We start from the raw sequence: 23,906 nt of genomic DNA, 5'->3' as shown, positions 1-23,906 counted from the left end.
GCCTCCAGGGTTTTAGGCTCGCGGCTCGCCGCCGTCGCCGTGCCGTCCCGCCCCGCCCTTCCGCGCAACCACCGCGCGCCGTTATGCCTCCTTCCAAGGGCAAGAAGAAAAACCCGTCGGCGTCGCCGCGGCCGTCCCCACGAACGCCTCCGTCTCGCTCGTCCGCCGCCGCTGGCTCCGGAACTGGCGACGGCGAGAGAAGCGTCGACCTCCCATCCGTCGCCGCCGCCGCCGCAGCGCAGTTCCCGGCGCTCGTGCCACGCGGCGGCGATGGCTGCTTCGCTGGCACCGTCGCCGAAGTGGCCCCCAGGGACGGGAGCCGCGGCGGCCGCTTGGGGAGGCTCTGGCTCTCCGAGGCCGCTATGGTCGGCGCCGGGATGCGGCCCGGGTGCCTCGTCTCCGTAAGCTCCTGCTTTCTCGCCTTTTGTCCCTCAGCTCTTGTTCCTTCGACTTAGGACTGTTTGTTTCTGCAAATTGTTAGTGTGGACCAGCTTCGGTACAGCTAGAATCGTTGCTCACTCAAATTTGTACTATTTCTTTTGTGCGAGGGAAGTTGAATTAATCCATCGCACAAGGGCACTAATGATCAATCCAGTCTTATGAGGTCCAATTTGAATGATTCAGTAATCGGTAGAAAGTCAAGGTGGCTTGAGCCTATCAGCGTCTGCATGCAGAGTTGATGTTCTGAACCGAAATGTGCACATTTTGTTTTTCTTTTCAATCAGGAGGGAGGGGAGCGCGCCCACCTTAATATATTGCTCGGGCCATAAGAGGTACATAGTTCAGAGAGTTAAGTCATTGGAAACGAAGAAGATTACAACTTTGGCTTTGAACATCCCTATCTGCGACAGGGAATTGATGCTTCTAGATATGAGCTGTTTCCTTGCAAGCAGAACTAAGACGGAGGCTGTCCATTGAACAAAACCTCATTTCTGTGCTTCAGAGCATCAGGCAAAGCCAGCTAAGTAGCTGAACAAAAGCATCAGAGTCCAACGTGGGTCCTCAGGCCTAGGCAGCAGCCATAGTTCACCCATCTTGAACTGGCACTGCTTCAAATGCCAATGGTGAAGGGCAGCTCAAGATCGGGTCACAGTGGTCTTCTGAGCTGCTGCATAGACTGGGCATATGTCATCTTCAAGGACTCCTTTCTTCTTGAGATTGTACCAGCATTTGATTCTCTCTTGTAGTTTTGTACCATCAGCCACCATAAGAATTGGACTTTACGTTATGCTATTCTGATTGTGAAACCAACTTCAATGTTCCACCAAAGCACAAACTTACCAGTTTACTTCCATGTATGTTTTTTTTTTTCAATAACTAAGCTGACGTGTGTTTCCTTGTTCGTAGGTCTCACTAATTTGGTCAAGCAGTGATCAGTTAGATGCTTTCCCACTAGTTAATTTGTTTGAGGAGTGCAGCAGGTTCTTTGATCTTGATCTGGACAATGATCTCCTGTATGGCGAAGCTGGGAAAAACTTTGTGGTTGCTACAGTTCTCCCCTCACGTGAGGTATGTCTTTTCTTTTTTTTTTCTCCTGATGTCTGAGTGGCAAGCATAACAAATCGTTGAAGTTTTTGACTGGGTTATCTTACTAGGTTCGAAAGAATGGTATCAAGCTCTCTTGGGATCTTGCTTGTGTTTTGGGACACCCTTTGGTAGGTCGATCGTTGTTTATTAGCCCCTTGTGTACACTTCAGGCCCCAAAGCGTAGTGATGATAGTCATATTTTACGGGTAATGAAATGTAAGGATCTTTATCTTAGCCTAGTTCCACCTAATGTTGGATCTTCCAATGGCATTGAATCAGAGTCTGACCACCATCCTGAAAGAAGCACAATGGTTATGGAGACACCTAAGAAGGGTCCTTCAACTCCACTGCATAAGAAGGAATCCCATCACTTTCCTTCCAACAGTGGATGTTCAATGTGCCTGGATCCAACCACTGCGATATCAGCACTAGCAGATGAGAAAGTTAATGATTTGTTACAAACTTCAGCAGTACGGTGGCTTAATGGTAGACACTTGCTTAAAGGAAACTTTGTTCCTCTCTCAGTATGTGGAAAACTGTCTTTGTTTGTGGTCATGGGAGCAGAACCAGATAGTTCTTCTCATGATGTTTTGTGTGAGAAAGGGAATACACTGTCTAATGCAGAGGATTCAACTAAATCCACGGAAACCCCAGTTTTGTTCCTTGTTGACGGAACCACAAAAGTTCATTTATCTGATTCTGTTTGCACAAAGCAGCTTGACTTAGATAAGCTGGGTTTACCATCAGAACTTTCCGAGTATGGTGACAAAAGAAATGAAGATTCCAATAATGTTCCAACACTTGGTGGGTTATCTAAAGAGTCGGCAACCATAAAAGGAATAATTTCATTTTCACTAGCTGATCAAATTGGTCTGCCAAGGTATTGCTTGAACAGATATACACTTCTCACTATATTCACCCATAAAAATTAATAGCTTTAATTTGCAATATGTTGATTGTTTGCAGATACAAAGGTATTCTTCTTTATGGTCCACCTGGAACAGGGAAAACCTCTCTTGCTTCTTCCTGTGCCTATGATGCAGGGGTCAACCTATTTACAATCAATGGACCAGAGATTATTAGTCATCATTACGGAGAAAGCGAGCAATCTCTGTACGATGTTTTCAGTTCAGCCAAGCAAGCGGCACCTGCTGTGGTTAGAATTTCTTTGAATAATCGACTGCAATTACCTTTCCCGTTATGTCAACTGCAAAAAGAATCCTGGGCTCCTAGTAGTAGTAGAGTTACCTTTTAAGTGCTAATGCAATAATTCATAACATCAAAACTCCTGTTTTATTAGGACAAAAAATCTTTATTTGCTGACTTGGTTTTGTAATGATTCCTGCTCCGGGTATTGAACATGAAGTGTGTTCACTTCTGTAGGGTAACACTATGATACTGTGCCCAAGCTGCTCTAATATTTTGATGGGTTGTGCAACTCTGAAGCCTTAAAAACTCTTCTATTTTAATTCATGAAATCGAACTTGTTACTCTTTTCACTATTTTTTCATGTCCAGCAGGCAAACAACTATGCTTGACTATATATCTCCTTTTCCTCTGTTGCTGATCGCAAAATGATCCCAATGATTGAGGGATGCTGAATTCTTCACTGTATGTTTTATTGTGCATACAAGCAACAGATTCAGTGGAAGCCTGTCTCTAGTGCTATGCTCATTAAAATCACTAGTTGAGCATTGAAGTGTCTTACCAAAGCAGCTAACTTGCCTATATAACATTGCATTGCTCCTATTTAGGAGCATCTCCTCCTTTCTCCTCATAATTGGAACACTGATTTTTAATTAAAAAAAAAACTTTTTTCCAGTTGTCGTCCAGGTTTCTGAGTTTCTATTTCCAAGTTGTCTGATTCATCCTCTCTGAAACATTGCATATGAGTCAGGTCAAATATTGAAATGTTTGCGCACTGAATAGCCAAGGTGATAGTTTGAACTATTTTGTTACCAAAGGAGCAATGCATATATTTGAAGTATTTGGTATCGTAATTAGTATCCTTATCCCATCATGTTAGCATTCATAACCGTATCATGTATCTTTGATGCTATTAGATATTTATTGATGAATTGGATGCAATTGCTCCATCAAGGAAGGATGGGAGTGAGGAGTTATCTATTAGAATGGTAGCTACTCTGTTAAAACTGATGGATGAGATTGGCCCTAGTGATCGTGTTCTCTTGATTGCTGCTACAAATCGGCCTGATAGTATTGACCCTGCATTGCGACGTCCTGGAAGATTGGATAAAGAAATTGAAATAGGTAGAATGCTCTGATGCTCTTAATATATTTTCAATGCGAATGGCTGTGGATGTAGTCTATTCCACATCACATCATGCTTTTTAAATTAATACCTGCAACTAAAATGAAGCGCTTATGAATGTGTAGAATGTATTAGCAACCTGGCCTTTTGATTTTATGAAGTAGCATAATGCATTTAGGACTAGCCAGTATTTTAAACTTATAAGCAATGGATTGCTTTGTACTGTAAGTTTTGTCATCTGTAGTAAGTGATTATTTGTGTGTTTTTAGTAGCCATATAAGGATTTGTTTGGACACTAAGGTTGGCCATGCAATTATAGATCGCACCAAATTTAATGATTTCAATTCAACATCATTGTCCAGTGATATGTTGTTGAGTTTAAAACCAAGTTAATGATGTTTTGTTGTCTTCAAACTGCGTTGCAGGAGTGCCATCTCCGGGACAGAGGATGGACATACTTCGCCGCCTTCTGATTGGAGTTCATCATTCTCTCAGCAATGAAGAAATCGAGTCTATTGCTCTAGCGACCCATGGATTTGTGGGTGCTGATCTAGCGGCACTGTGCAATGAGGCTGCATTGAGTGCTCTGCGGTGTTACATCAGCGTAAAAGAAAATTCAACTCAACAACTTGGTCATCCTGGCTGTAGTTTTGATAAGTGTAATAGTCAAGATACTGAAGATCCAAGCTCATTATCGTCATCTTTCTCACAGTTGACCATGTCATCAGATGATGTTGCCTGCATGAAGGGCAGTAACATAAAAAGTAGCGAGTCTTATGATGATACAAATGAAATACCACTATTAGTAACCATTAAGGATTTCGACAAGGCTAAAACAAAAGTTAGACCAAGTGCGATGCGTGAGGTATCACTTCTATCCACCTGCAAGGCTTTAGCCATAGGCCTCTTTATGAAAGTTATCTATATATGTGATATGTGTGAAAAAAATGCCAATTGCTGAAACATGTTATGTATAGGTTATTCTTGAGCTTCCCAAGGTATGTTGGGAAGATGTCGGTGGCCAGTTCAGTGTCAAGGAGCAGCTAATTGAAGCTATCCAATTACCACAAAAATGCCCAGAAGCATTTGAACGTTTAGGGATACGACCCCCTAGAGGATTGCTAATGATAGGACCACCAGGTTGCAGCAAGACTTTGATGGCTCGTGCTGCAGCTTCCGAAGCAAAATTGAACTTCCTTGCTGTTAAGGGTCCTGAACTTTTCAGCAAATGGGTCGGTGACTCAGAAAAGGCAGTGAGATCCCTATTTGCAAAGGCGAGGGCTAATGCACCAGCAATATTATTTTTCGATGAAATAGATGGGCTTGCAGTAACTCGTGGGCAAGGAAATGATGGCACATCTGTTGCTGATAGGGTCCTCAGTCAGTTGCTTGTGGAAATGGATGGTGAGTTTTAACACTTCATTAGGAAATTCTTCTTTTAATTCTCCATATGTTTTCATAAACTCACTAATAATTGCCTAGGATTTATTCTAGTCTGTTGATTTTTTCACTAAACACTAAAATGTTTTAAAGAATGTGATTAGAGGTTCCCAAATCTATATCTATATATAATAATAAAGAGGCAAAATTTCAGCCTCTTTTTTGGTCTGGATATTTTTTGGTCCGTCCTTCCCTCCCAAAACGTTGTATCCTACCGTCTACGCTACCTTGCTTCTCCAACCCTCTTCCGATCCTTCTTCACAGTTGTCGTTCTCCTTCGCCCATGGCACCGCCGCACTATGCCTCGCCTCCCCCCATCACACTCCCTTCCCATGGTGTCCTGCCTCCCCATGTTGCGGACGGCCACGGGAACGGTGCATCTGTTTTCCTCCGTCGTTGCCTTCTGAGCGCCGCCCGCGGCACCACCGCACTCTGCCTCGCCTCCCCCGTTGCCTGCCTCCCCATGTTGCCGATGGCGACAGGAGTGGCGCACCAGCCCGGGCTGCTCGCAGATCTGCGCCCGCCCCCGGAACGGCGCCCCGACGCGGTCATCCCTGTCGCTTCCGGCCAATGGCGACCTCGCTGTTACCTTGGGGGGGACAGACTGCACGAACTGAGTACCATATCGAAAAAGGAGGGGAGGTGGTACCTTGCGCAGAGGTGTAGAGGAGAATGAAGCAAGCAAGGAGACCGGCGAAGCTAGAGACTAAGAGCCCGGTTGAGATCTCGCTCGGAGATTCTGCTCAGGTGAGGAGTACTCCATGCAACGGCAGGATGGACAGCCGGCAGAGCAGCGGGATGGTTGTACCGCCAGGGGGCCTGGGTGGCATTCTAGAAGAGGTCGTGTGCACTATGTTCCGAAGAAGTACTTCGGCAGAAGACTGGCCGCCAGCTGCGGCAGCTGGACGGGCCCTGCAGCGTATTCCAAGGGGACGACGGGGGCGCGCAGTCCGGGCGCGCGGGAGCAGGGATGCGGATGGAGGGCATGAGGCGAGGATGGGCTACGGGTGCGCGCTGGAGGAGCGTGGCGGCGGCACGCAGCTGAGGCATACGGCGGCAGGCGGAGGCTGAGGATGGAGAGAGCCATGATGTTCCTTTTTTCCACCTTTTTTTGCCTTTTTTTTGGTCGCTGGCAAGAGGAAACTGGGAATGGGCAAGAGTGGTGACACTGAATTGGGTCCCTGTGGCCGGCAGGTGTCTGGACGATGGTGGGACGCGTGTAGAGCTGGGGACGGGCAGGAGCATGGTGATCGAACGACGCAGGTGGTGGCACTGTTAATGTACAGTACTTTGAGTCAGGGGCAACCGTATAGGATCCTAAGGGTATGGGGTAGATCCAAATGTCTATTCTTTATTTTTTTGCGAGACAAATATATCTATTCTAACTCATCTATATCTATATATATATACCTATCTTCTTAATACTAAAGAGGCAAAATTTCAGCTAGGTAAAGTATCATATCGTTATCCGGTATTAGGCCGCACACATATGGAACCAAATCTAGATTTCAGATCCATCCAAAACAGTCCCTCGTTAAAAGATAATAATAAACAAGGTCACTATTAATTTTCCCTACAAAAGATTTTGACTAAATTGTTGATGCAGTATTTTTTACAAAAAATTGTTTTCATTAAAATCTAAATCAATCAATAGTACATGAACTAAATCTTGATCAGTTCGTTGTGGTTTGTTGTCTAATCCAGTCTAAATAAAATCGATGATGACTGCCATGTAAAAAATCAAGAGAGGTCTCTCGTCATAATCATCATGGCACAAACCAATTCTTGACACGGCAAATAACTCCTTGCAGACTATAATTAAACATTTTATGGGTCCTAAAAAAAGTCATAGAGCTCGATTGATTTAGACACGCCGGCAAATAATCTTTTTTTTTGTGTCTTGGAACAATACACCAAAATAATCTCTCAAGGTTATATTTTAATTTGATACAAATTTAATAAGACATTGTCATATTGATGACAACACTAAGTTATATTATGGATATCATAGTCATCGTAAAATAAATTACAAATTTCAAGTTTTGATAAATTATAAATAGAAATTATATCATTATCATGGTCCCTTCCCATTAAGGTTTGAAAGTTTTTTTTTCTCCTGTTGCAATGCACGGGCATGTTTTGCTATTAACAATAATGTTTACGTTGACTGTACATAAACCAAGCATCAAATAACTGATTATGATGTTTCCAGTCAATGGTATTCGGTTGGAGTATTAGCCATTTGCTTGTGCTTATGCACAGCTGGACTGTGTTAACCTTTTTATCTTTTTTTTACAAGCTACCCTTAGCCCTATACACAGGCAAGAGGGGCGCCCAGTGTTGGGCTTCACCTGGCCCATAGGACTACAGGAGAAAACATTTAGGACGCTAGGCCCATAAGCTAACCTATCTGTCTAACATCTACACTGTTATGATGCATAATTTACTGTCATGTTTTATTCTAATCAGCTTACTTCTTCACTACATTCTAAAGTGTGTTAATTAAGCATGTGATTAGAGGTTGCCAAATAACAATAATGTATTTGTTGCCTAGGCATAAACCAAGCATCAAAAGTTATATTAAAAAGGCATCAAACATGACAGTAAATTATGATAGCCATATGTTTGTGCTCACACAGTTGGAATGTGTTGATGACCTATCTGACTTATTTTGTTATTTACATGTTCCTATTAGTCTGTAAATTTTTATGGTGCATAATTTACTATTGTGGCAACAGGTTTGGACCAGAGAGTTGGTGTTACTGTTATTGCAGCTACAAATCGTCCTGACAAAATTGATTCTGCACTTCTGAGGCCAGGTTATTGGTTCAATTGTTATTTTAGTTGTGTACTTATATCAGCGCTTAAATTTAATTCTTGGGTTACACAAACAATGCTCGTTATGCTCCTTTGATCTGACTTTGAGATTGATACATGCCCTAGGTCGTTTTGATAGGGTGCTGGATGTGCAACCACCAAACGAAGCTGACCGCGCAGATATTTTCCGGATTCATATACGCAGCATGCCATGCAGTGCTGACATGAATCTAAACGAACTTGCTAGACTCACAGAAGGCTACACTGGTGCTGATATAAAGCTTATCTGCAGGGAAGCTGCTGTTGCCGCACTTGATGTATGCTACTCATTCTTCCCAATCTAGTGACATGAGCATATGCATTTTCACTGGGTGGTGTCAGAAGTTTACTGACAGGGTACTCTTTTTCAACAGGAGAGCTTTGACATCCGAGAAGTAGCAATGAGACATTTCAAGTCTGCAGTCAGCAGAACAAGACCATCAGATGTCAAGTTTTTTGAAGAGCTAGCAAAGCAATTCCGCCGATCGTTGGCTTCACTGAGGAAGCAGTAATTCTGAGAAAGGTAGATGGTGTTTGGTTTGAGGAATGGGTCAAGCATCACCTTCTCACAACTTACATTTTTGCTTGGTCTAGAGAATGGAGTTGGTTAATCCATACAAGCACATGGCTAGCATCATGAGGAATGAGTTCATCCCAAACAATTCATAGGTGACCTCATTCTAGATATTATGTGATTCCTCAAACCAAGCACCTCATCTGTGAACCTGGCATGATTGTACTGTAGTCAACTGTAATTACGGAAATGTTGTTGTAACTTGTAAACTGGAACTCATTACTTAGGTGGTATGCTTTTTGTTAGGCCACTGCCTTGCAGCAACAATGCGGTTGGTTGGATTTTGCTGTGCCAAATATCTGTTGGAACTTGTATGCCTTTTGTTTCTGTTTGTGTGTGGGTGTGCTATGGTCGATGAACCTAGGTTGGTACTGTCAGCAACCAGTCCCTGCCTGCTTCTGATCAAGATGCTGTGCTGGGCTCGTCTACTGCCTCGCCCGCGCCAAGGCCCAAGAGGGATGCAGGCCCAACATTTGCTATGCTGACCCATCCTAGAAGACTTAGCCGCTAGGCTAGCATAAGAGGGGAGACCGAGAGGAAGGAGGACATGAACAATTGTATGAACCATTTTTGTAATATCTGAGCACTCCTAAATTCTGTGATGTTCTTCCTTTGCTCCTCCTTTACCTTAGCCTAAGTTGCTATGCTTCTCACAAATTGGTATCAGAGACTCGCAATCTTGGCCATTGATCCACCACATCCACACTATACTTGTCCATAGAGATCCCTAGGCATCATGGATCCCCAGGTATATATGTCCAACGGGTTGTGCCGGTCGACATGGTCCGACGTTGTGCCATGCTGTGCCACAGGTTGTTGGGCCGTTACGGGCCGTCGTGCCTAGCGGGCCATGCCTCTATGGGCTTCGTGCTTGGCCTTCAGCCCAAGGCATGGCCTGTGGGCCGGTTTTCGTGGCGTGTCGGACCGTCAAGCATGGCGTTTTTCATGTGTGTGCCGGCCAACGACCCATCAAGCCGAGAACAACTCATTTTCATCAATATTTTTCATCAAGTGTTGAAACATTTCATTGTTTTCACCAATTGTTCATCATTTTCACCACTATAACAATCAATAGCACACATATACAAGTCACAACTACACCAATAGATCATTTCATCGGACCGACCGTTAGAACGGATCGTGCCCAGGCTGTGCCGCGAGCCTGTGGCCTAGGCACGGCCTAGTCCCTCAGGCCGTGCTGGGGCCGGGCCAAATCGTCGGGCCATGGGTCGAACCATCGGGCCGCGGGCTGCATGGCCATATATATCCCTAGGTCAAGATGATTCTGGATGAGATCCAACAGTCTAAGGTGGAGTTCACTTGCCGCTTCGACGACCATGAGGCACAGTGAGAACATTGGTTTGCTGACTTCGACAAGGACTGACGCGCTAGGGACAAAGTCATGAATGCTCACTTTGACCTCTTCGAGTCCACCTACGGTGAGCTGCAACAATTCCTTTCCCGCGCTCACCCATGCCGCGCAGGCTACCCTGGAGGCTGTCGTGACTGACCTCAGGAGATGGCACCTAGAGATGGATTGCGTCGTGGATGACCTTACATCAAAGGTCTAGAGGATGGCCAAGCACTACGACCATGTGGTGTTTGACTTCGCGCCGCTCTGAGAGCCGAGCATCTTCACCACACCTGCTGAAAGCTCTAGTTTGGTTTTGGTGAATTGATGAAACCCTATGTGCTAACCTATTGCTCTAAGTGTTTACGAGATAGGAAAGCGCACTCCAAATGATGAGCAACATGGGAGATGATCATGATGGTGGTGGTGGAACAAAGGTGATTAAGTGCTCGGGCTTGGAAAAGAATAAAGAGAAAAAACCAAAAAAAACTCAAGGCAAAGGTATAATTGGTTAGGAGCTTTTTGGTTTGCACTCAAGACACCATAAATGGTGCAAGTGATTTAGGATTGATAGCCATACTATTAAGAGGGGTGAAACTCGTATCGAAATGCGGTTGTCAAAGTGCCACTAGATGCTCTAACTCATTGCATATGCATTAGGATCTATTGAGAGTGTTAGCTCCTTTGAGAAAATGATTGTGAAAATACTAACACACTTGCACATGATGATATACACATGGTGGTGTTGGCATATTTGCAAAGGAGCTAGAGCTTGAGGGGTAGAGAGGGGTTTGAGATCCTCTCTTCCTCCCATCGAGCTTGCAAGGTGGGATTCGACGCTTTTGTAAAAATAAAATGCTTATTTTTCACTGCACCGGAGGTGGATTTGAAAAAGTGACAAAATTGTGGATCTGTCCTGCACTGAAATAATGCACAAGACGCTGGTGTCGGGAGCACCAGATGTAGGGGCGGTGTCTGGTCAGTTCTATCTGGTGGACTCAAAGATAGTGTCTCAGTGTTGAGCACCGGACGCTAGCTTCGGCACATCCGGTCACTTTCTAGGAGCATCGAACAGTGCTGACCAGATGTCGATTGAACACTACTCAGCATATAGTCGTAGTGACATAGCTTTGTGTGTGGCACTGAGGGAGGATCAGACGTTGGGCTACATCCAGTCACTAGGCACCAGACACGTTCAGTGATGAAAATTGTATTCTAGAACCTCTCTAAGTAGTGGCCGGATACTGGGCATGTGCGTCCGATCATTTTGTGAATAGCATCCGGTGTGAACTTAAACATTGAGACCTGACGCGCAACGTTGAAAACACAGTGACTTGTGGCGAGGATCCGAGCACCGAATGCTGACGGCGTGCGCCCGGTCAGTTCGACCAGCACATTCGGTTGCCCCATTTTCTATGTAGATATAGAGCCAATGGCTCTATTCTTTTGATGGGGCTATAAAAGGGGTTGGCTGGCTTGAGCTCTCTCTCTTGGCATTTTCATCGACAACACACTCCCACTTATTTGTATCATTGATTCATCATCTTTGTGAGATTGGGAGAGCATCCAAGTGCATTGCTTGAGTGAATGCATCTAGTGGCACTTGGTAATCGTGTTTCACTGTGGGATTCGCTTGTTACTCTTGGAGTTCGCCGACTCCTAGATGGCTTGGTGCAGCGAGGATCATCAAATGGGGGTTGATGATTGTCTCTGGCTCCGATCATGGTGATTGTGAGGGGTTCTTGACCTTTCCCCGAAAGAGAGTCAAAAGGTACTCGAGTGGATTACTCGTGGCTTGTGTGATCCTTATCTTGTATTGGTTGAGGGGCACCCTAGTGAGGGTTGGTGTGTGAGGCCAATTTTCCCAAGAACCTCCAAGTGAGTGTATCACCACAACAAGGAGTAGCTTGCAGCAAGCAAGTGGACCTCAGTAAAAAATCATTATGTCAACATTTGACTCTGAGGTGATTGGTATTCTTTGGTATTCACTCATATTATGATTGATTGGATCATTCCTAAATGCTACGGTATATTACTCTTCCACTCTTTTACATTACTTTTTGTATCTAGCTTGTGGTAGTTCTAACTAGTTGTGTAGTTTTGCTTTCCAGTAGCTCTTTGTTCTAGGTTTGCTCAACTAGTGTAGAGAGTAGAGACTTTGCTCTTGAATGCTTAGAGATCTTAATTGACTAGAATTATAGGTAGGTGGCTTGCTCTTTTAGTAGGCTAGCGCAACACTCGCTTCGCCTTTTGTTTGTCTAACAAGTTTGTTTAAGTGTTGTTGCAGAATTTTTATAGGCTATTCACCCCCTCTAGCCATTAAGACTTTTCACCTACCTCCTCATTTGTCCATACTCCGGCTAGCTGTGGTGTTGATCAACCTAGCAGGCACTACATTGCACGCTACACGGGATGTTAGGTTTGGCATCGTTAGGACATGGACCCTCCCGGCATTGGGTATGTTCCCGCCGTACCCCTCTCATGTTTTGCTTCCTGTTATTCCTATTGCCCATCCACCACCAGTTCTAGATCCAAACCTCCTACCAATTCCCAGCCATGCCCAATTCATCAGCCACAATTTCATCCACCTCCAGTTCAGCAGCCCCTAGTTCATCAACCCCCAATTCGATAGCCCCACGGAAGTCTCCCCGTACTCCCATAACCAAGTGTTGCAATACTCATGATCCCACACAAATCGCCGCCAACCTTGGCCGCTTGCCCAAATTACCATTTCCCATGTTCACCGGTGGGAACCCCCACCGTTGGTGTCGCAGATGTGAGAAATAGTTATCTATATATATCAAGTCAATGAACCTCTTTGGACTAGTGTTGCTGAGATGTACCTTGAGGGCTGTATTGATTGCTAGTACCAGTCCATGACACATCTGCTTGTTGATGCTTCATGGGAAACCTTTTGCCAGCTTCTCCATGATTGCTTTGATTGTGATCAGCATGAACTTTTGATCTGCAAACTCTTCAATATTGATCAAACCACTACAGTATGCATATGTCACTGAATTTTCAAAAGTGGTGGATCAGCTTAAATCCTATTCCTAAAACCAAGACCCCATGTATTTCACCGTGTGGTTCAATGACGGTCTCAAACCTGAAATCAAAGCAGCCTTGCCTGTCTAGTGACCCTAAAATTTCAATATTGTCTGCTCCTTGGAATTCTTGTAGGAAGAGGTGGTCGTTCCTACCCCCAAGGTTCCCTAGTGATTGGTATTTGGCATTTAAGTCAGCTCTATAGGCTCGGATGCTGCTGTCTCTACCTCTGCCCCCTCCACGCATCGAGAGGCATGTGCATATACCCTCAACAATTACTACATGAGCCTCGACACTATGGATGTAAAGCTCCAAGCACTAAAAACATATAGGCGTGCTCTCAGCCTATGCTTCAAATGTGGTGCAGAGTGGAGCAAGGATCATCGTTGTGGTCCAAAAGTTTTGCAAGCAGTGGATGCACTCTAGGATTTAGTTTCTTCTAAGGATTCTCTGGTTGATTATATTCCTAACGATAGCCCTACTAAGCATCTAATGTTGGCACTATCTAAGTCTACAATTTCAGGCATTCATGTAGCTCTCGCACTGTGCAATTGATGGGATTTATTCTGAAGGTGCTGGTTCAAATCTTGATTGATTCTAACAATTCATCTGCATTCATCAATCAGTCCTTACTGCCTTAGCTTGATAATGTGCAAAAGATAGCTATGCCTAGTTTGGTACAAGTTGCCAGTGGTGTCTGTTTGATCAATGACTCTCTATTGTGTAAGGTGCTATGGACAGTTGATGATTGCACATTTTGTTTTGATTTTAGAACATTGAATCTATGAAACTTTAATGTTACCATTGGCATGGACTGGCTCAAAGCTCATAGTGCTATGCAAGTGGACTGGCGCCTAAAGTGGTTAGCAGTTCCTCATGACAGACAAACTCATATTCTTCAGGGTTTGTTACCCTCCAGCCCTCAACAGCTCCTACTTCAAGTTGATCTTCTAATAGGCAGTTCATCTAACTCTAAACCTCCATCTAACATTTCATCCTGTAGTTTAGCCAATCCTTATAGAGTTTAGCGATCTTTTCATGGAACCTTCTGGTTTACCACCTTCAAGGAGCTATGACCATGAAATTCTCCTAGTGTGGGGTGCCCAACCTATTTTCATTTGTCCCTACTGCTATCCTCCAAAGCTGATGGAAAAAAATGAACGCCAAGTCTGGGACATGTTGTAGCAAGGGCTTATTCGTCTGAGTGTCAGTTCCTTCTCACCCCCATATTACTGGTCAAGAAGAAAGATAATTCATATTATTTCTATGTGGATTTTCATCACTTGAATGCCCTTACACAGAAGTCTAAGTTCCTTGTTTCTGTGTTTGATCAACTCATGGATGAGCTTCATGGTGCTTGTTGATTCTCTACACTTGACCTTAGAGTGGGTTTCACTCAAATCTGGTGAAGAATATAAAACAACTTTTCAAACACATTTTGACCAATATGAGTTCAATGTTATGACTTTTGTCCAAGCGGTAATGAATGGTACATTAGCACCTGGCCTTCCAAGTTCATGCTGGTATTTTTTTATGACATCCTGATTGATAGTAGAACCTTGGAAGAGCATATTCTTCACATTCATCAAGTATTCTTAAAGGATCAAGATGCCCAAGAGAGGGGGTGAATTGGGCTAATTCTAAAATTACTTGCAAGAACTAAACCCTACACCAGCCCATTTCATCCCTTGCTGCCTAGGTGTGTTTCTAATGATTCTACTCAAGAAAAGTTTAGCACCCTAGGTTCCAATTCTACTCTAGCATGGCAATTCTAGGAAAGTAAAGACACAATTGAATTTCTCGAATGTAAATGTGTAAAGTAAAGAGGGAAAGGAAGATAGTGATGTTTTACTAAGGTATCAGAGAGTCACCACTCCCCACTAGTCCTTATTGGAGCACCCATGCAAGGGTGTAGCTCTCCTTGATCAGTGCAAGGATTAAGTTCTCTCTATGGGATGATTCTTCGTCGCTCTGATGCGGTGAATTGCCCAAAACTGCTCACAATATGAGTTGAATCATCCATAAGCTCCACTAGATGATCATCAAGCTCCCAATTGCCACCAAGTCATCTAGGTGATGGCAATCAATAAAAGTAACAAGCACAAACTCTCATTTGACCACAACAAGCCCAATGAGAAAGGTGGATGCACACTTGCTACTCTCTATGCACTAATAATGTCCTTAATATTGGATTATCAAAATCTCAAACACGTCACTGGGCTCTTGCTCTCCCTTGAACTCAAAGTGTTTATTTAGCCAAACGAATGGGCAAGAGAGGTGTCCTGAATGAATAGAAGTTGTATTTATAGATCCCCATGTCAAATCCAACTGTTACTCTTCAAAACAACTCCTTTAGGGGCATCAGATGCGCCAATGCATAGCACCGGACGCGTCTGGTGTATACAAAATGAGACGCTAAAGCATTTATCCATTAGGCTACATCTAACACCGGCTTGCGTCCGTTGGGCATGTTTTGAAACCTCTCTGTTGACAGCCTCAGCGTCCGGTGAGACCTACTGTGCAGCGTTCGATGCAACTCACCAGATGGGCATTGCTAGTAGAGATGAGCAGCAATATTTTTATTAGCAAATTGAAAGGTCCAAATGGCTAGAGGGGGGAGTGAATAGCCTTATTTAAATTTTTCTACAAACTTCAACTAGACAAGTGAGTTAGTAAAACAAATGGCGAAGCAATTCTAGCACTAGCTCAACTAAGCTATGCAAGCCACCTATACAAACTAGTACAAGGCTAAACACTAAAGCACAACAACAAGAGAAGGTTAGCTACACTCCTAAACAAGAAGACTAAACTAAACAAGCTAAACAACTAGCAAGGTATACAAATAAGTAAAGGAGTGGAGAGTGATTGTTATACCAACATTGTAGAGTAGAGATATATCCAATCAATCATTCACAATCACAAGAGAATCCTCGGCAAGAGATGACACAAGATTTTTTACCGAGGTTCACTTGCTTCCCGGCAAGCTACTCCTCGTTGTGGCGATACACCCACTTGATGGATCACGAGCTAATTGGCAATCCAAAGCCAAACCCTCAGCGGGTGCCGCACATCCACTCACAAGATGGGGATCCTCCAAGCCACGAGCAATCCACTAGAGTAGCCAATTGCGATCTCCCGCGGGGAAGGCTCAAGAACCCCTCACAAGTCGCTTGGTGAGGCTCGAAACAATCTCTAGTCATGAGCTCAACACCACCACTGCTCCAAGCCGTCTAGGGCGTCGGGAAACACCCAAGAGTAACAAGAAATCCGCAGCAAACTCAAGAATCAAGTGCCACTAAATACCACTCTCAAAGCAATGCACTTGAAACTCACTCAATCTCACTAGGATTAGCAATCAAGCAAGGAGATGAGTGGAGGGAGTGTTCTCTAGCTCAATGTATGCCTCAAGTATTCAAATGTACAAGAGAGAACCCCCAAAGCCAGCCACCCTCTATTTATAAGCCCTCTCAAAGAACTAGCCGTTGGTCACTTTCACTGGGATGAAAACAGGGGCACCGGACGCTACCAAGTGATCACCGGACGCTTGACCCCCAGCGTCCGGTGCTCAGGAGTTGGCCACGTGTCCTTGAATCTCGCGTGTCAGATTCTAACGGCTACCTGTAGAGCACCGGACGCTCTGCAGGTCCACACCGGACGCGTCCGGTGCACACCGGACTAAAACTCAGGGAGGTATGCAAAACCTCGGGGTCACCGGACGCTGAGCACCAGACTCTCTCCGGTGTGTCCGGTGCACTCTGCGACTCCCGACAACACACCGGACGCTAAAGGCCATCGTCCGGTGCCTCCGCGCAGAGCGTCCGGTGAGTGTTTCGTACTGAGAAACACTCCCGCGACTTCTCCAAATTTCCCACTGGCGCAATAGAAAATATACACTTAATTTTCTCAAAAGCGTTGAATCCCGCCTCGCAAGCTCGGCAGGAGGGAGAGAGGAACCCACACCCCTCTCAACCCTAGGAACTCCACCTCCTTTGTAAATGTGCTAACACCAACAAGTGTCCACCACCAAAGTGCATGTCTGTTAGCTTTTCACAAACATTTTTACCAAAGGAGTTAAGTTAGCACTTTACTAGATCCTAATGCATATGCTCAAGATATGGACCTAGTAGCACTTGATTCGAGAGATGACCGTGATTTCCCCTCTTGATAGTCGGCTATCTATCCTAAACCCGGTCAATCACTTCTCTACACATCTTAGACCGGCAAAAGTAAAACCCTATGTTTATACCTTTGCCTTGATAACTTTGCTCCTCGTCTATCATCATGATCTCCACATCAAACTTCATCTCTTTGTAGTCATGTGGCCACCTCTCCATGCCACCATGCATCTTCATCACATGTGTTGCTATGCCTAACTCAAGTCACTTAAACACAAGACATTAGCAATTTGGTGTCATTAATTACCAAAACCAAACTTGGGCTTTCAATCTTCCCCTTTTTGGTAATTGATGACAACCATCACAAAGATATGAAAGGAAATCATAAAGAACTTGAATTGCTTGTCCAAAGCATTTTAATCAAGAGACAAGGTTGGACAAACATTTCAATTTCGGTTTTGGTAGTACTAGCTCCCCCTACATATGTGCTTCCATGAGTTTGGTTCAATGTTTGCACATATGCATGAATTGGAATTTTGGGAGATTTAGTACTACCAAAATGGTGCTAAGGTGTATAGGATGGACCTTTGAAGCGTGATACCAATCGGAGTTGCCAATATACCATCCTTAGCACCAATGTAGCTAGACATACATTAGAAACTCAAGATACCTCGTGAGATCACATTATATGTCTAGATACCACATGAAAATAAAACTCTATGTTAGAATTCAAGACATCATTCAAATTCTATTTCTAGCAGGCACCAATCAAACAAGAGTAGTGAATTTAAACTTGCAATGCAACACCTCATTATGTTAGTGCACATACAAATGCAACAAATGGTTCATGAGCTTGCTCCCCCTATTTGTGTGCTCAAGTTTTAATTTTCCAAAAGTTATCTCTCCCCCAAGTTATACCTTTGCCTTGATAACTTTGCTCCTCGTCTATCATCATGATCTCCACATCAAGCTTCATCTCTTTGTAGTCATGTGGCCACCTCTCCATGCCACCATGCACCTTCATCACATGTGTTGTTATGCCTAACTCAAGTCACTTAAACACAAGGCATTAGCAATTTGGTGTCATTAATTACCAAAACCAAACTTGGGCTTTCACAAATATAATTATAAAAGAGAGTATATGGTTCATCGTGTATATATTAATTCAAATCTAAACTCTTGATTTATTGTGTATAAATATAATTAGCTAGAGGGCTACAATAGCTATAATCTTGTCATATCGAGATCCCCAAGTATTGTTATAAAGAAACATGATAAATTTCAAGAAGGGGAGCAATATTGGCTACTACCTAAAACCTGCCCTCTAACAAAGCTCAAATCAGGGACAGTTTGTTGTCAAGAAGGAGAGGATGATGAGGACATGACACCTTGTTATACAACCATTGATTATAAGATGCGTTCATTCCTACATTTACATAGTGATTTTGGGTATAATTTACTTGGTTTTATATGTACATATTATTATTTGATTGTATGTACAAATACGTCTCAAAGTGCAAGTTCATCGAAGTTGAACATTCGGTTCGTTGGTAGCCTAACAATCATTAGAGAAGGTATAACTCATTCATCCGGAGTGCAATCGAGGTTAATGATTACTTGATGGAAAGCTTGTTTGATAAGCTTTCAAATAGATCTAGTCCTACCTCAATATCACACCGGTAAGGCCCCAAATAATCAAGATATTATTGATGTTGTTTCTACCAGGAGGAACATCGTCATCGTGGGCATATTTTTCATCCTTGGGACCCTGGTCCAAGTGGGAGCACACCCCAAGGAGATGGTGAACCTACCAAGAAAGCCCTTGGATGTCCTCATCCTTGGCCACCTCCTTAGGATGCCAGCAAGGGCGTCCAAGCCAAGCCGGAGGCCTAGTCCAACTCAAGTTCGAGTCTACCTCGGCCTTCAGGACTAGTCTGCAATAAAACAGACACCTAGGACGCAACAGGACTCTGTTTCAATGATCCACATATGGATGGAAAGAATATTTCATAAGCTAACCAATGGCTTTGGTTTGAGGCCCAATTTCCATCAGAGTCAACGAAATCATTGAAATAGTTTGATATCTAGAATCTGTCAAAACGCTATGTCGCTATCTTTTGGGCCGTTGGGACTTGTAACGTGTTGGGGCATCTTATCGACGTGGAGAGGGGTCCATGGACGTCCCTTAGGCTATATAATCAATAGCCGCTGCCTACGTTAGGGTTTGGATTTTGCTTTAGATCAATTTATTTTTGAACAGTCATCGTTATCGGTTTGTGAGACCCCAACTTTGAGTGCTAATCATATATCTGCAATTGTCACTTCAATTGAGTTATGTTTATCTTGTTCTTGCTTGTGTTCAATTCCCAGTAGAGATTTTCCTTTGTGGCGAGGTCAACTAGATTGTGACACGGTTGACAACCAGAGCAGACATGGTGCTAAGTTGTAGGGTTTGGGTCTTTGTGATCTGAAGCCACATCAGTGTGTCACTCTCTGACTAAATCGTTGTTTATGTTGAATCTGATGGAAGATCAGGAACTCCGTCCCCATCACCACAGATATGGCAGTGAAGTTAGTTGGATAATCTGGCATATTGGTTTGCAATAGAAATTCACATATACCTGATGTTTCCATTTTGTTAGTATGCTGAAACCTACTATTGGATTGCTTTGTAGCTGCAGGCTATATTAGTACATAGTTGCATCTTGCATTACAAATTAGTACAATACTATGATTTGTTATAGTCAGCTTGCACTCTTGGGTTGTATCATAAGAGAGACAAGTATGTGTCTTTGTACTAAATTATTTGCATTTATAGTATTTTTACATAATATTTCAATTAGTAGAAGCAAACAGGAACTCACATATGCTTACAAAATCAAAACAAGAAACAAACATCAGCTAGGGGCATATTAGACTTTTTCCATGAAAACCTTCTATTCCTAGAGCTGGAGTCAAATTGCATGCCAAACTGGTTCATCTACTCCGAGAACTCTAGAATAAAGCTGCTCTGTGGTGAAGTTAGTGGAGCGAAGCTAGAAAAACAAGAGCAGAGCCATCCTAAATAGGCCCTAAATTTGGATTAGCTTTGCATGATCGATCCTTGTGCTGCAGCAAACCAGCAACACATGTGTATAGAGTAACTCCACTAGATATCCTATCTTGCATCTCCTATACTCACTCTGTATAGGATTTAGAAGATATTTTGGACAAGGTTTGGGTCAGACATTGAGAATATAAATCATCAATAACTTTTAGATTGTTGAGTTTGCAAATATGAAAATTATATGAATAGGGTTGTCTTGAAAAATACTTTCATAAAAGTATACATATATCATTTTTATTAAATATTTTTATAAAAATAATAGGTCAAAGTTATGTTTTGGAGACCGTGTCATTGTCCTAAACGACTTCTAAATCCTATACGGAGGGGGTATATTAGTTTAGAGTCTCTTATAACCATTTTAGCACATAACAGAACACTGATGCAACAAATTCCTTAATACTTGTCTCCTGCTCCCTCCATCCCAAATTATAAGTTATTGAAACTTTCTTAAGAGTCAAAACATTTCAAGTTTGACCAATTTCATTAATAAAATAATAACATTTGTGATACCAACTATGTATTATTAGATTTTTTATTAATTATATTTTTATATACTAGCTATTTTACTCTTTGACTCTTCATTAGAACTTTCGTCAAACTTTAGATTCTTTCACTCTCCATTTGAGTGACTTATAATTTAGAAAGCATGGAGTATATTTTATTTTCTTCTATTTCATTCTCTTTCCTTTTGCATGCACACTTCATTATAAACTCCATTCCCACTCTAGAAATTTCATGATTTTATCATTCTACCACACAATTATCCAAGATTTTTAATCCATAATTTAAAATATCAAATTTGAAGCTAGCATAAATACGTCCAACATTTGCGATGAAAGTGCTCTCGCTTCCAATAGGTGCTATTATTTTTTATCAGTTCCTGTGACAGCATCAAGACTCACACTCTCCCATGCTGAAACCAAGGTTGGCTATGGGATATCTCGTACAGTTCTACTACTACCTAGCTATTCACGTAAAAAAAACTACTACCTAGCTACTCCTACCCTGCTATCTTTAGGTACTACCTAGCTATCGGATATCTCCTACAGTCCTACTACTACCTAGCTACTCCTACCCTGCTATCTTTGATTTTTGGGCCTTGTTCCTAAATCATATCAAATCATATGGTACATATATAAAATATTAAATATAAATAAAATAAATAACTAATTACATAGTTCACCTTTAATTTACGAGACAAATCTTTTTGAGCCTAATTAGTCCATAATTAGACAATAATTACCACATACAAACATTAGTTCAAGATTAAACAATAATTGCCACATACAAACGAAAGTACTATAGTAATACCGAGTTTCTGGGCGGATGCCGGCTCTCTGGCTCCTATAGCCGCTTTACTGTTCCTCTTCCCTCCCGTTCCGATCTCCATCCAAATCTATCCCAATCTGTTTCATAACTATGATTCCTCCCCAGATCTATTGTTTCTTCGGCTCTGTTTTGCTTTTGCTACTGTAAATCTCTCATCCGTTGTGCTCTCCTTCGGCTTTGAATACTCAGATTCTAAGCTACTGTAGCTCTTCTTCCTTCCCCTTCTGATCCTGTTGTTCTTGTCTAAATCTAATCCCTTTTGTTTCCAAATCAGTGTTTACTCCTCTGATCTATTGATCTATCCAATTAGTTTTGTCTAGGTTTCGTCTCCTAGCCTTGTTTCGATTGGATTTGCTTACAGTGTATAGGAGCATCCCTTTCTTCTCTCTTCAACAAATCCCCTTGAATCCTTCATCTCTTTCCACACGCACCTGCAAGTTCATGTGCAGTGTTGCTACTGGCGAGGCTCTTGGTGTTGCTGCCCGCTGTTGTACCCTTGTTTCTAGTGGACATAACACGTTCGCCAGCTCTCCAAGTCACCAAGGCTGGATGGTGGCGCGCGCGTGTTGGAAGGCCATGACACATCGCGCAACTGCTCGGTATGAAAAATTGAGTCAAAGAATATGAACTTACTCAGTTGGAATTGCAGAGGTTTAGGCAGGAGTCTCCGAAGTCAGAAGATGCAACATCTTGTCTGACTCATATCTTCAACCCATGCTCAGGTAACTTTCATATCGGAGACTAGAAATTCATGTGTTACTGCTAATGACTTAAAAAATCATTTCCATATGTGCAATAGTTTTGTTGTTTAGTTTTGTTGTTCCAGCTATAGGCCTCTTCGGTGGTCTCTGGGTCATGTGGAGTGATGATGTAGATGTGGAAATTCAGTCTTCTAGCCATTATTATGTTCTAACTACTGTTATGCAAAAATCTAATGCTTTGAGTTTTAATCTAGCCTGTGTATATGGTGATCCCCATCATCAGAAAACGAACTTCATCTGGAATGATGTCTTATCTTTTATTATGTTGAATCAAGGTAAGCCAACTTTATGTATGGGTGACTTAAACAATATCATGCATCCAAATGAAAAATGGGGGCATCCACCTCCTTCTATTTCTCGGATTAATAACTTTTGTTCCCTTATTAAGCAATGTGGTCTAATGGATCTTGGATACAGCGGTCCTGCTTACACTTGGACCAATAAGCGTTTTATGACTAATCCTACTTTTGAGTGTTTGGACAGATGCCTTAGTGATGTTGAATGGTGTCAAGCTTATCCTTCTACCACTGTTTACCATTTGCCTATGTTATACAATGATCATGCTCCTATCTTGGCTATCATGACCCCAAACGGTCCCAAGCCAAAAAGAAGATTTAAGTTTCAGAATTGGTGGCTAACTGAAGATGATTTCCATGAGACGGCTTTGCAAGCATGGACCCTAGCCTTTTCACTTACGCACAAGAGATTTAGCTAACACCATCAAGAAATGGGTAAGGAAGAAAAAAACTCTCAATCAACAACTTCATGAAATCAAAAATAATCTTTCTATTCTGCAGCAAGCCCCTCCTCATCTTATGGACCATGCTAAGGAAGAGAATTTAGTTTAGCAACATAATATGATCTTAGAAAAAATAACTGGTCATTATAGGCAATTATCGAAGAAACTTTGGGCGATCGAGGGTGACAGGAACACAAATTTTTTCCAACAAGCTTGTACTAGGAGGCGACATAAAATACAATTCTTTTCATCAAGAAAGGACAAAACATTTTTGTGTCTAGCCCTTTGGATATTGCAAATGATTTTGTAAATTATTTCACTGCTCTTTTTACTTCTTCCATTCCAAGTGTGGATTTTAATTTCAATTTTGATGGCACCATGGCTAATAATTTCACTAACTCAGTGCCAAGTATTGATGAGTGCTTGCAGATTTTAAAGACCATGAGGCTAAATGCTGATTCAATGTTGCTTTCTATAGGGCTGCCTGGCCTTGGATCAAGAATGATATTCATAAATTGATCACTGACTTCTACATTAATGGCAAATTACCTACTTCCCTTAGTGCCACTGAAATTGTGCTCATTCCTAAAAAGACCCATGCAAATCTAGTAACTGACTTCAGACCCATCAGCCTCACAAATGTAAATTACAGGCCCATTGCTAAATCTTTAGCAAATATGCTGGAAGAAGAGCTACCAGATTACATCCACCAATCCTAGCATGCCTTCATTCAAGGTAGGAGAATTACATACAACATTATTATGTCTCAAGAAATTTTGCATTCTTTCAAT

At 42.6% G+C, this 23,906-nt stretch overlaps 1 protein-coding gene across 2 annotated transcripts; it reads left to right on the top strand.

Moving 5' to 3' along the window:
• On the top strand, positions 4-9,267 carry LOC8060059 (calmodulin-interacting protein 111). 2 transcript variants are annotated; one of them, XM_021461485.1, is made up of 11 exons: positions 4-401; positions 1,348-1,509; positions 1,596-2,407; positions 2,494-2,683; positions 3,591-3,798; positions 4,225-4,664; positions 4,777-5,203; positions 7,978-8,058; positions 8,183-8,373; positions 8,470-8,618; positions 8,690-9,267. In XM_021461485.1, exons 1-10 carry the CDS (start codon positions 84-86, stop codon positions 8,605-8,607), a joined length of 2,967 nt encoding a protein of 988 aa, XP_021317160.1. In that variant the 5' UTR covers positions 4-83; the 3' UTR covers positions 8,608-8,618; positions 8,690-9,267. The 2 variants fall into 2 exon arrangements, with proteins under 2 accessions (XP_021317160.1, XP_002450644.1); XM_002450599.2 differs by having other exon boundaries at positions 8,470-9,267.

The sequence above is a fragment of the Sorghum bicolor genome, chromosome 5 (genome assembly GCF_000003195.3).
Source record: "Sorghum bicolor cultivar BTx623 chromosome 5, Sorghum_bicolor_NCBIv3, whole genome shotgun sequence".
NCBI classification, from domain to species: domain Eukaryota; kingdom Viridiplantae; phylum Streptophyta; class Magnoliopsida; order Poales; family Poaceae; genus Sorghum; species Sorghum bicolor.
Note: the sequence above shows the minus strand (reverse complement) of the source record. Positions and strands in the feature narration are given on the sequence as shown.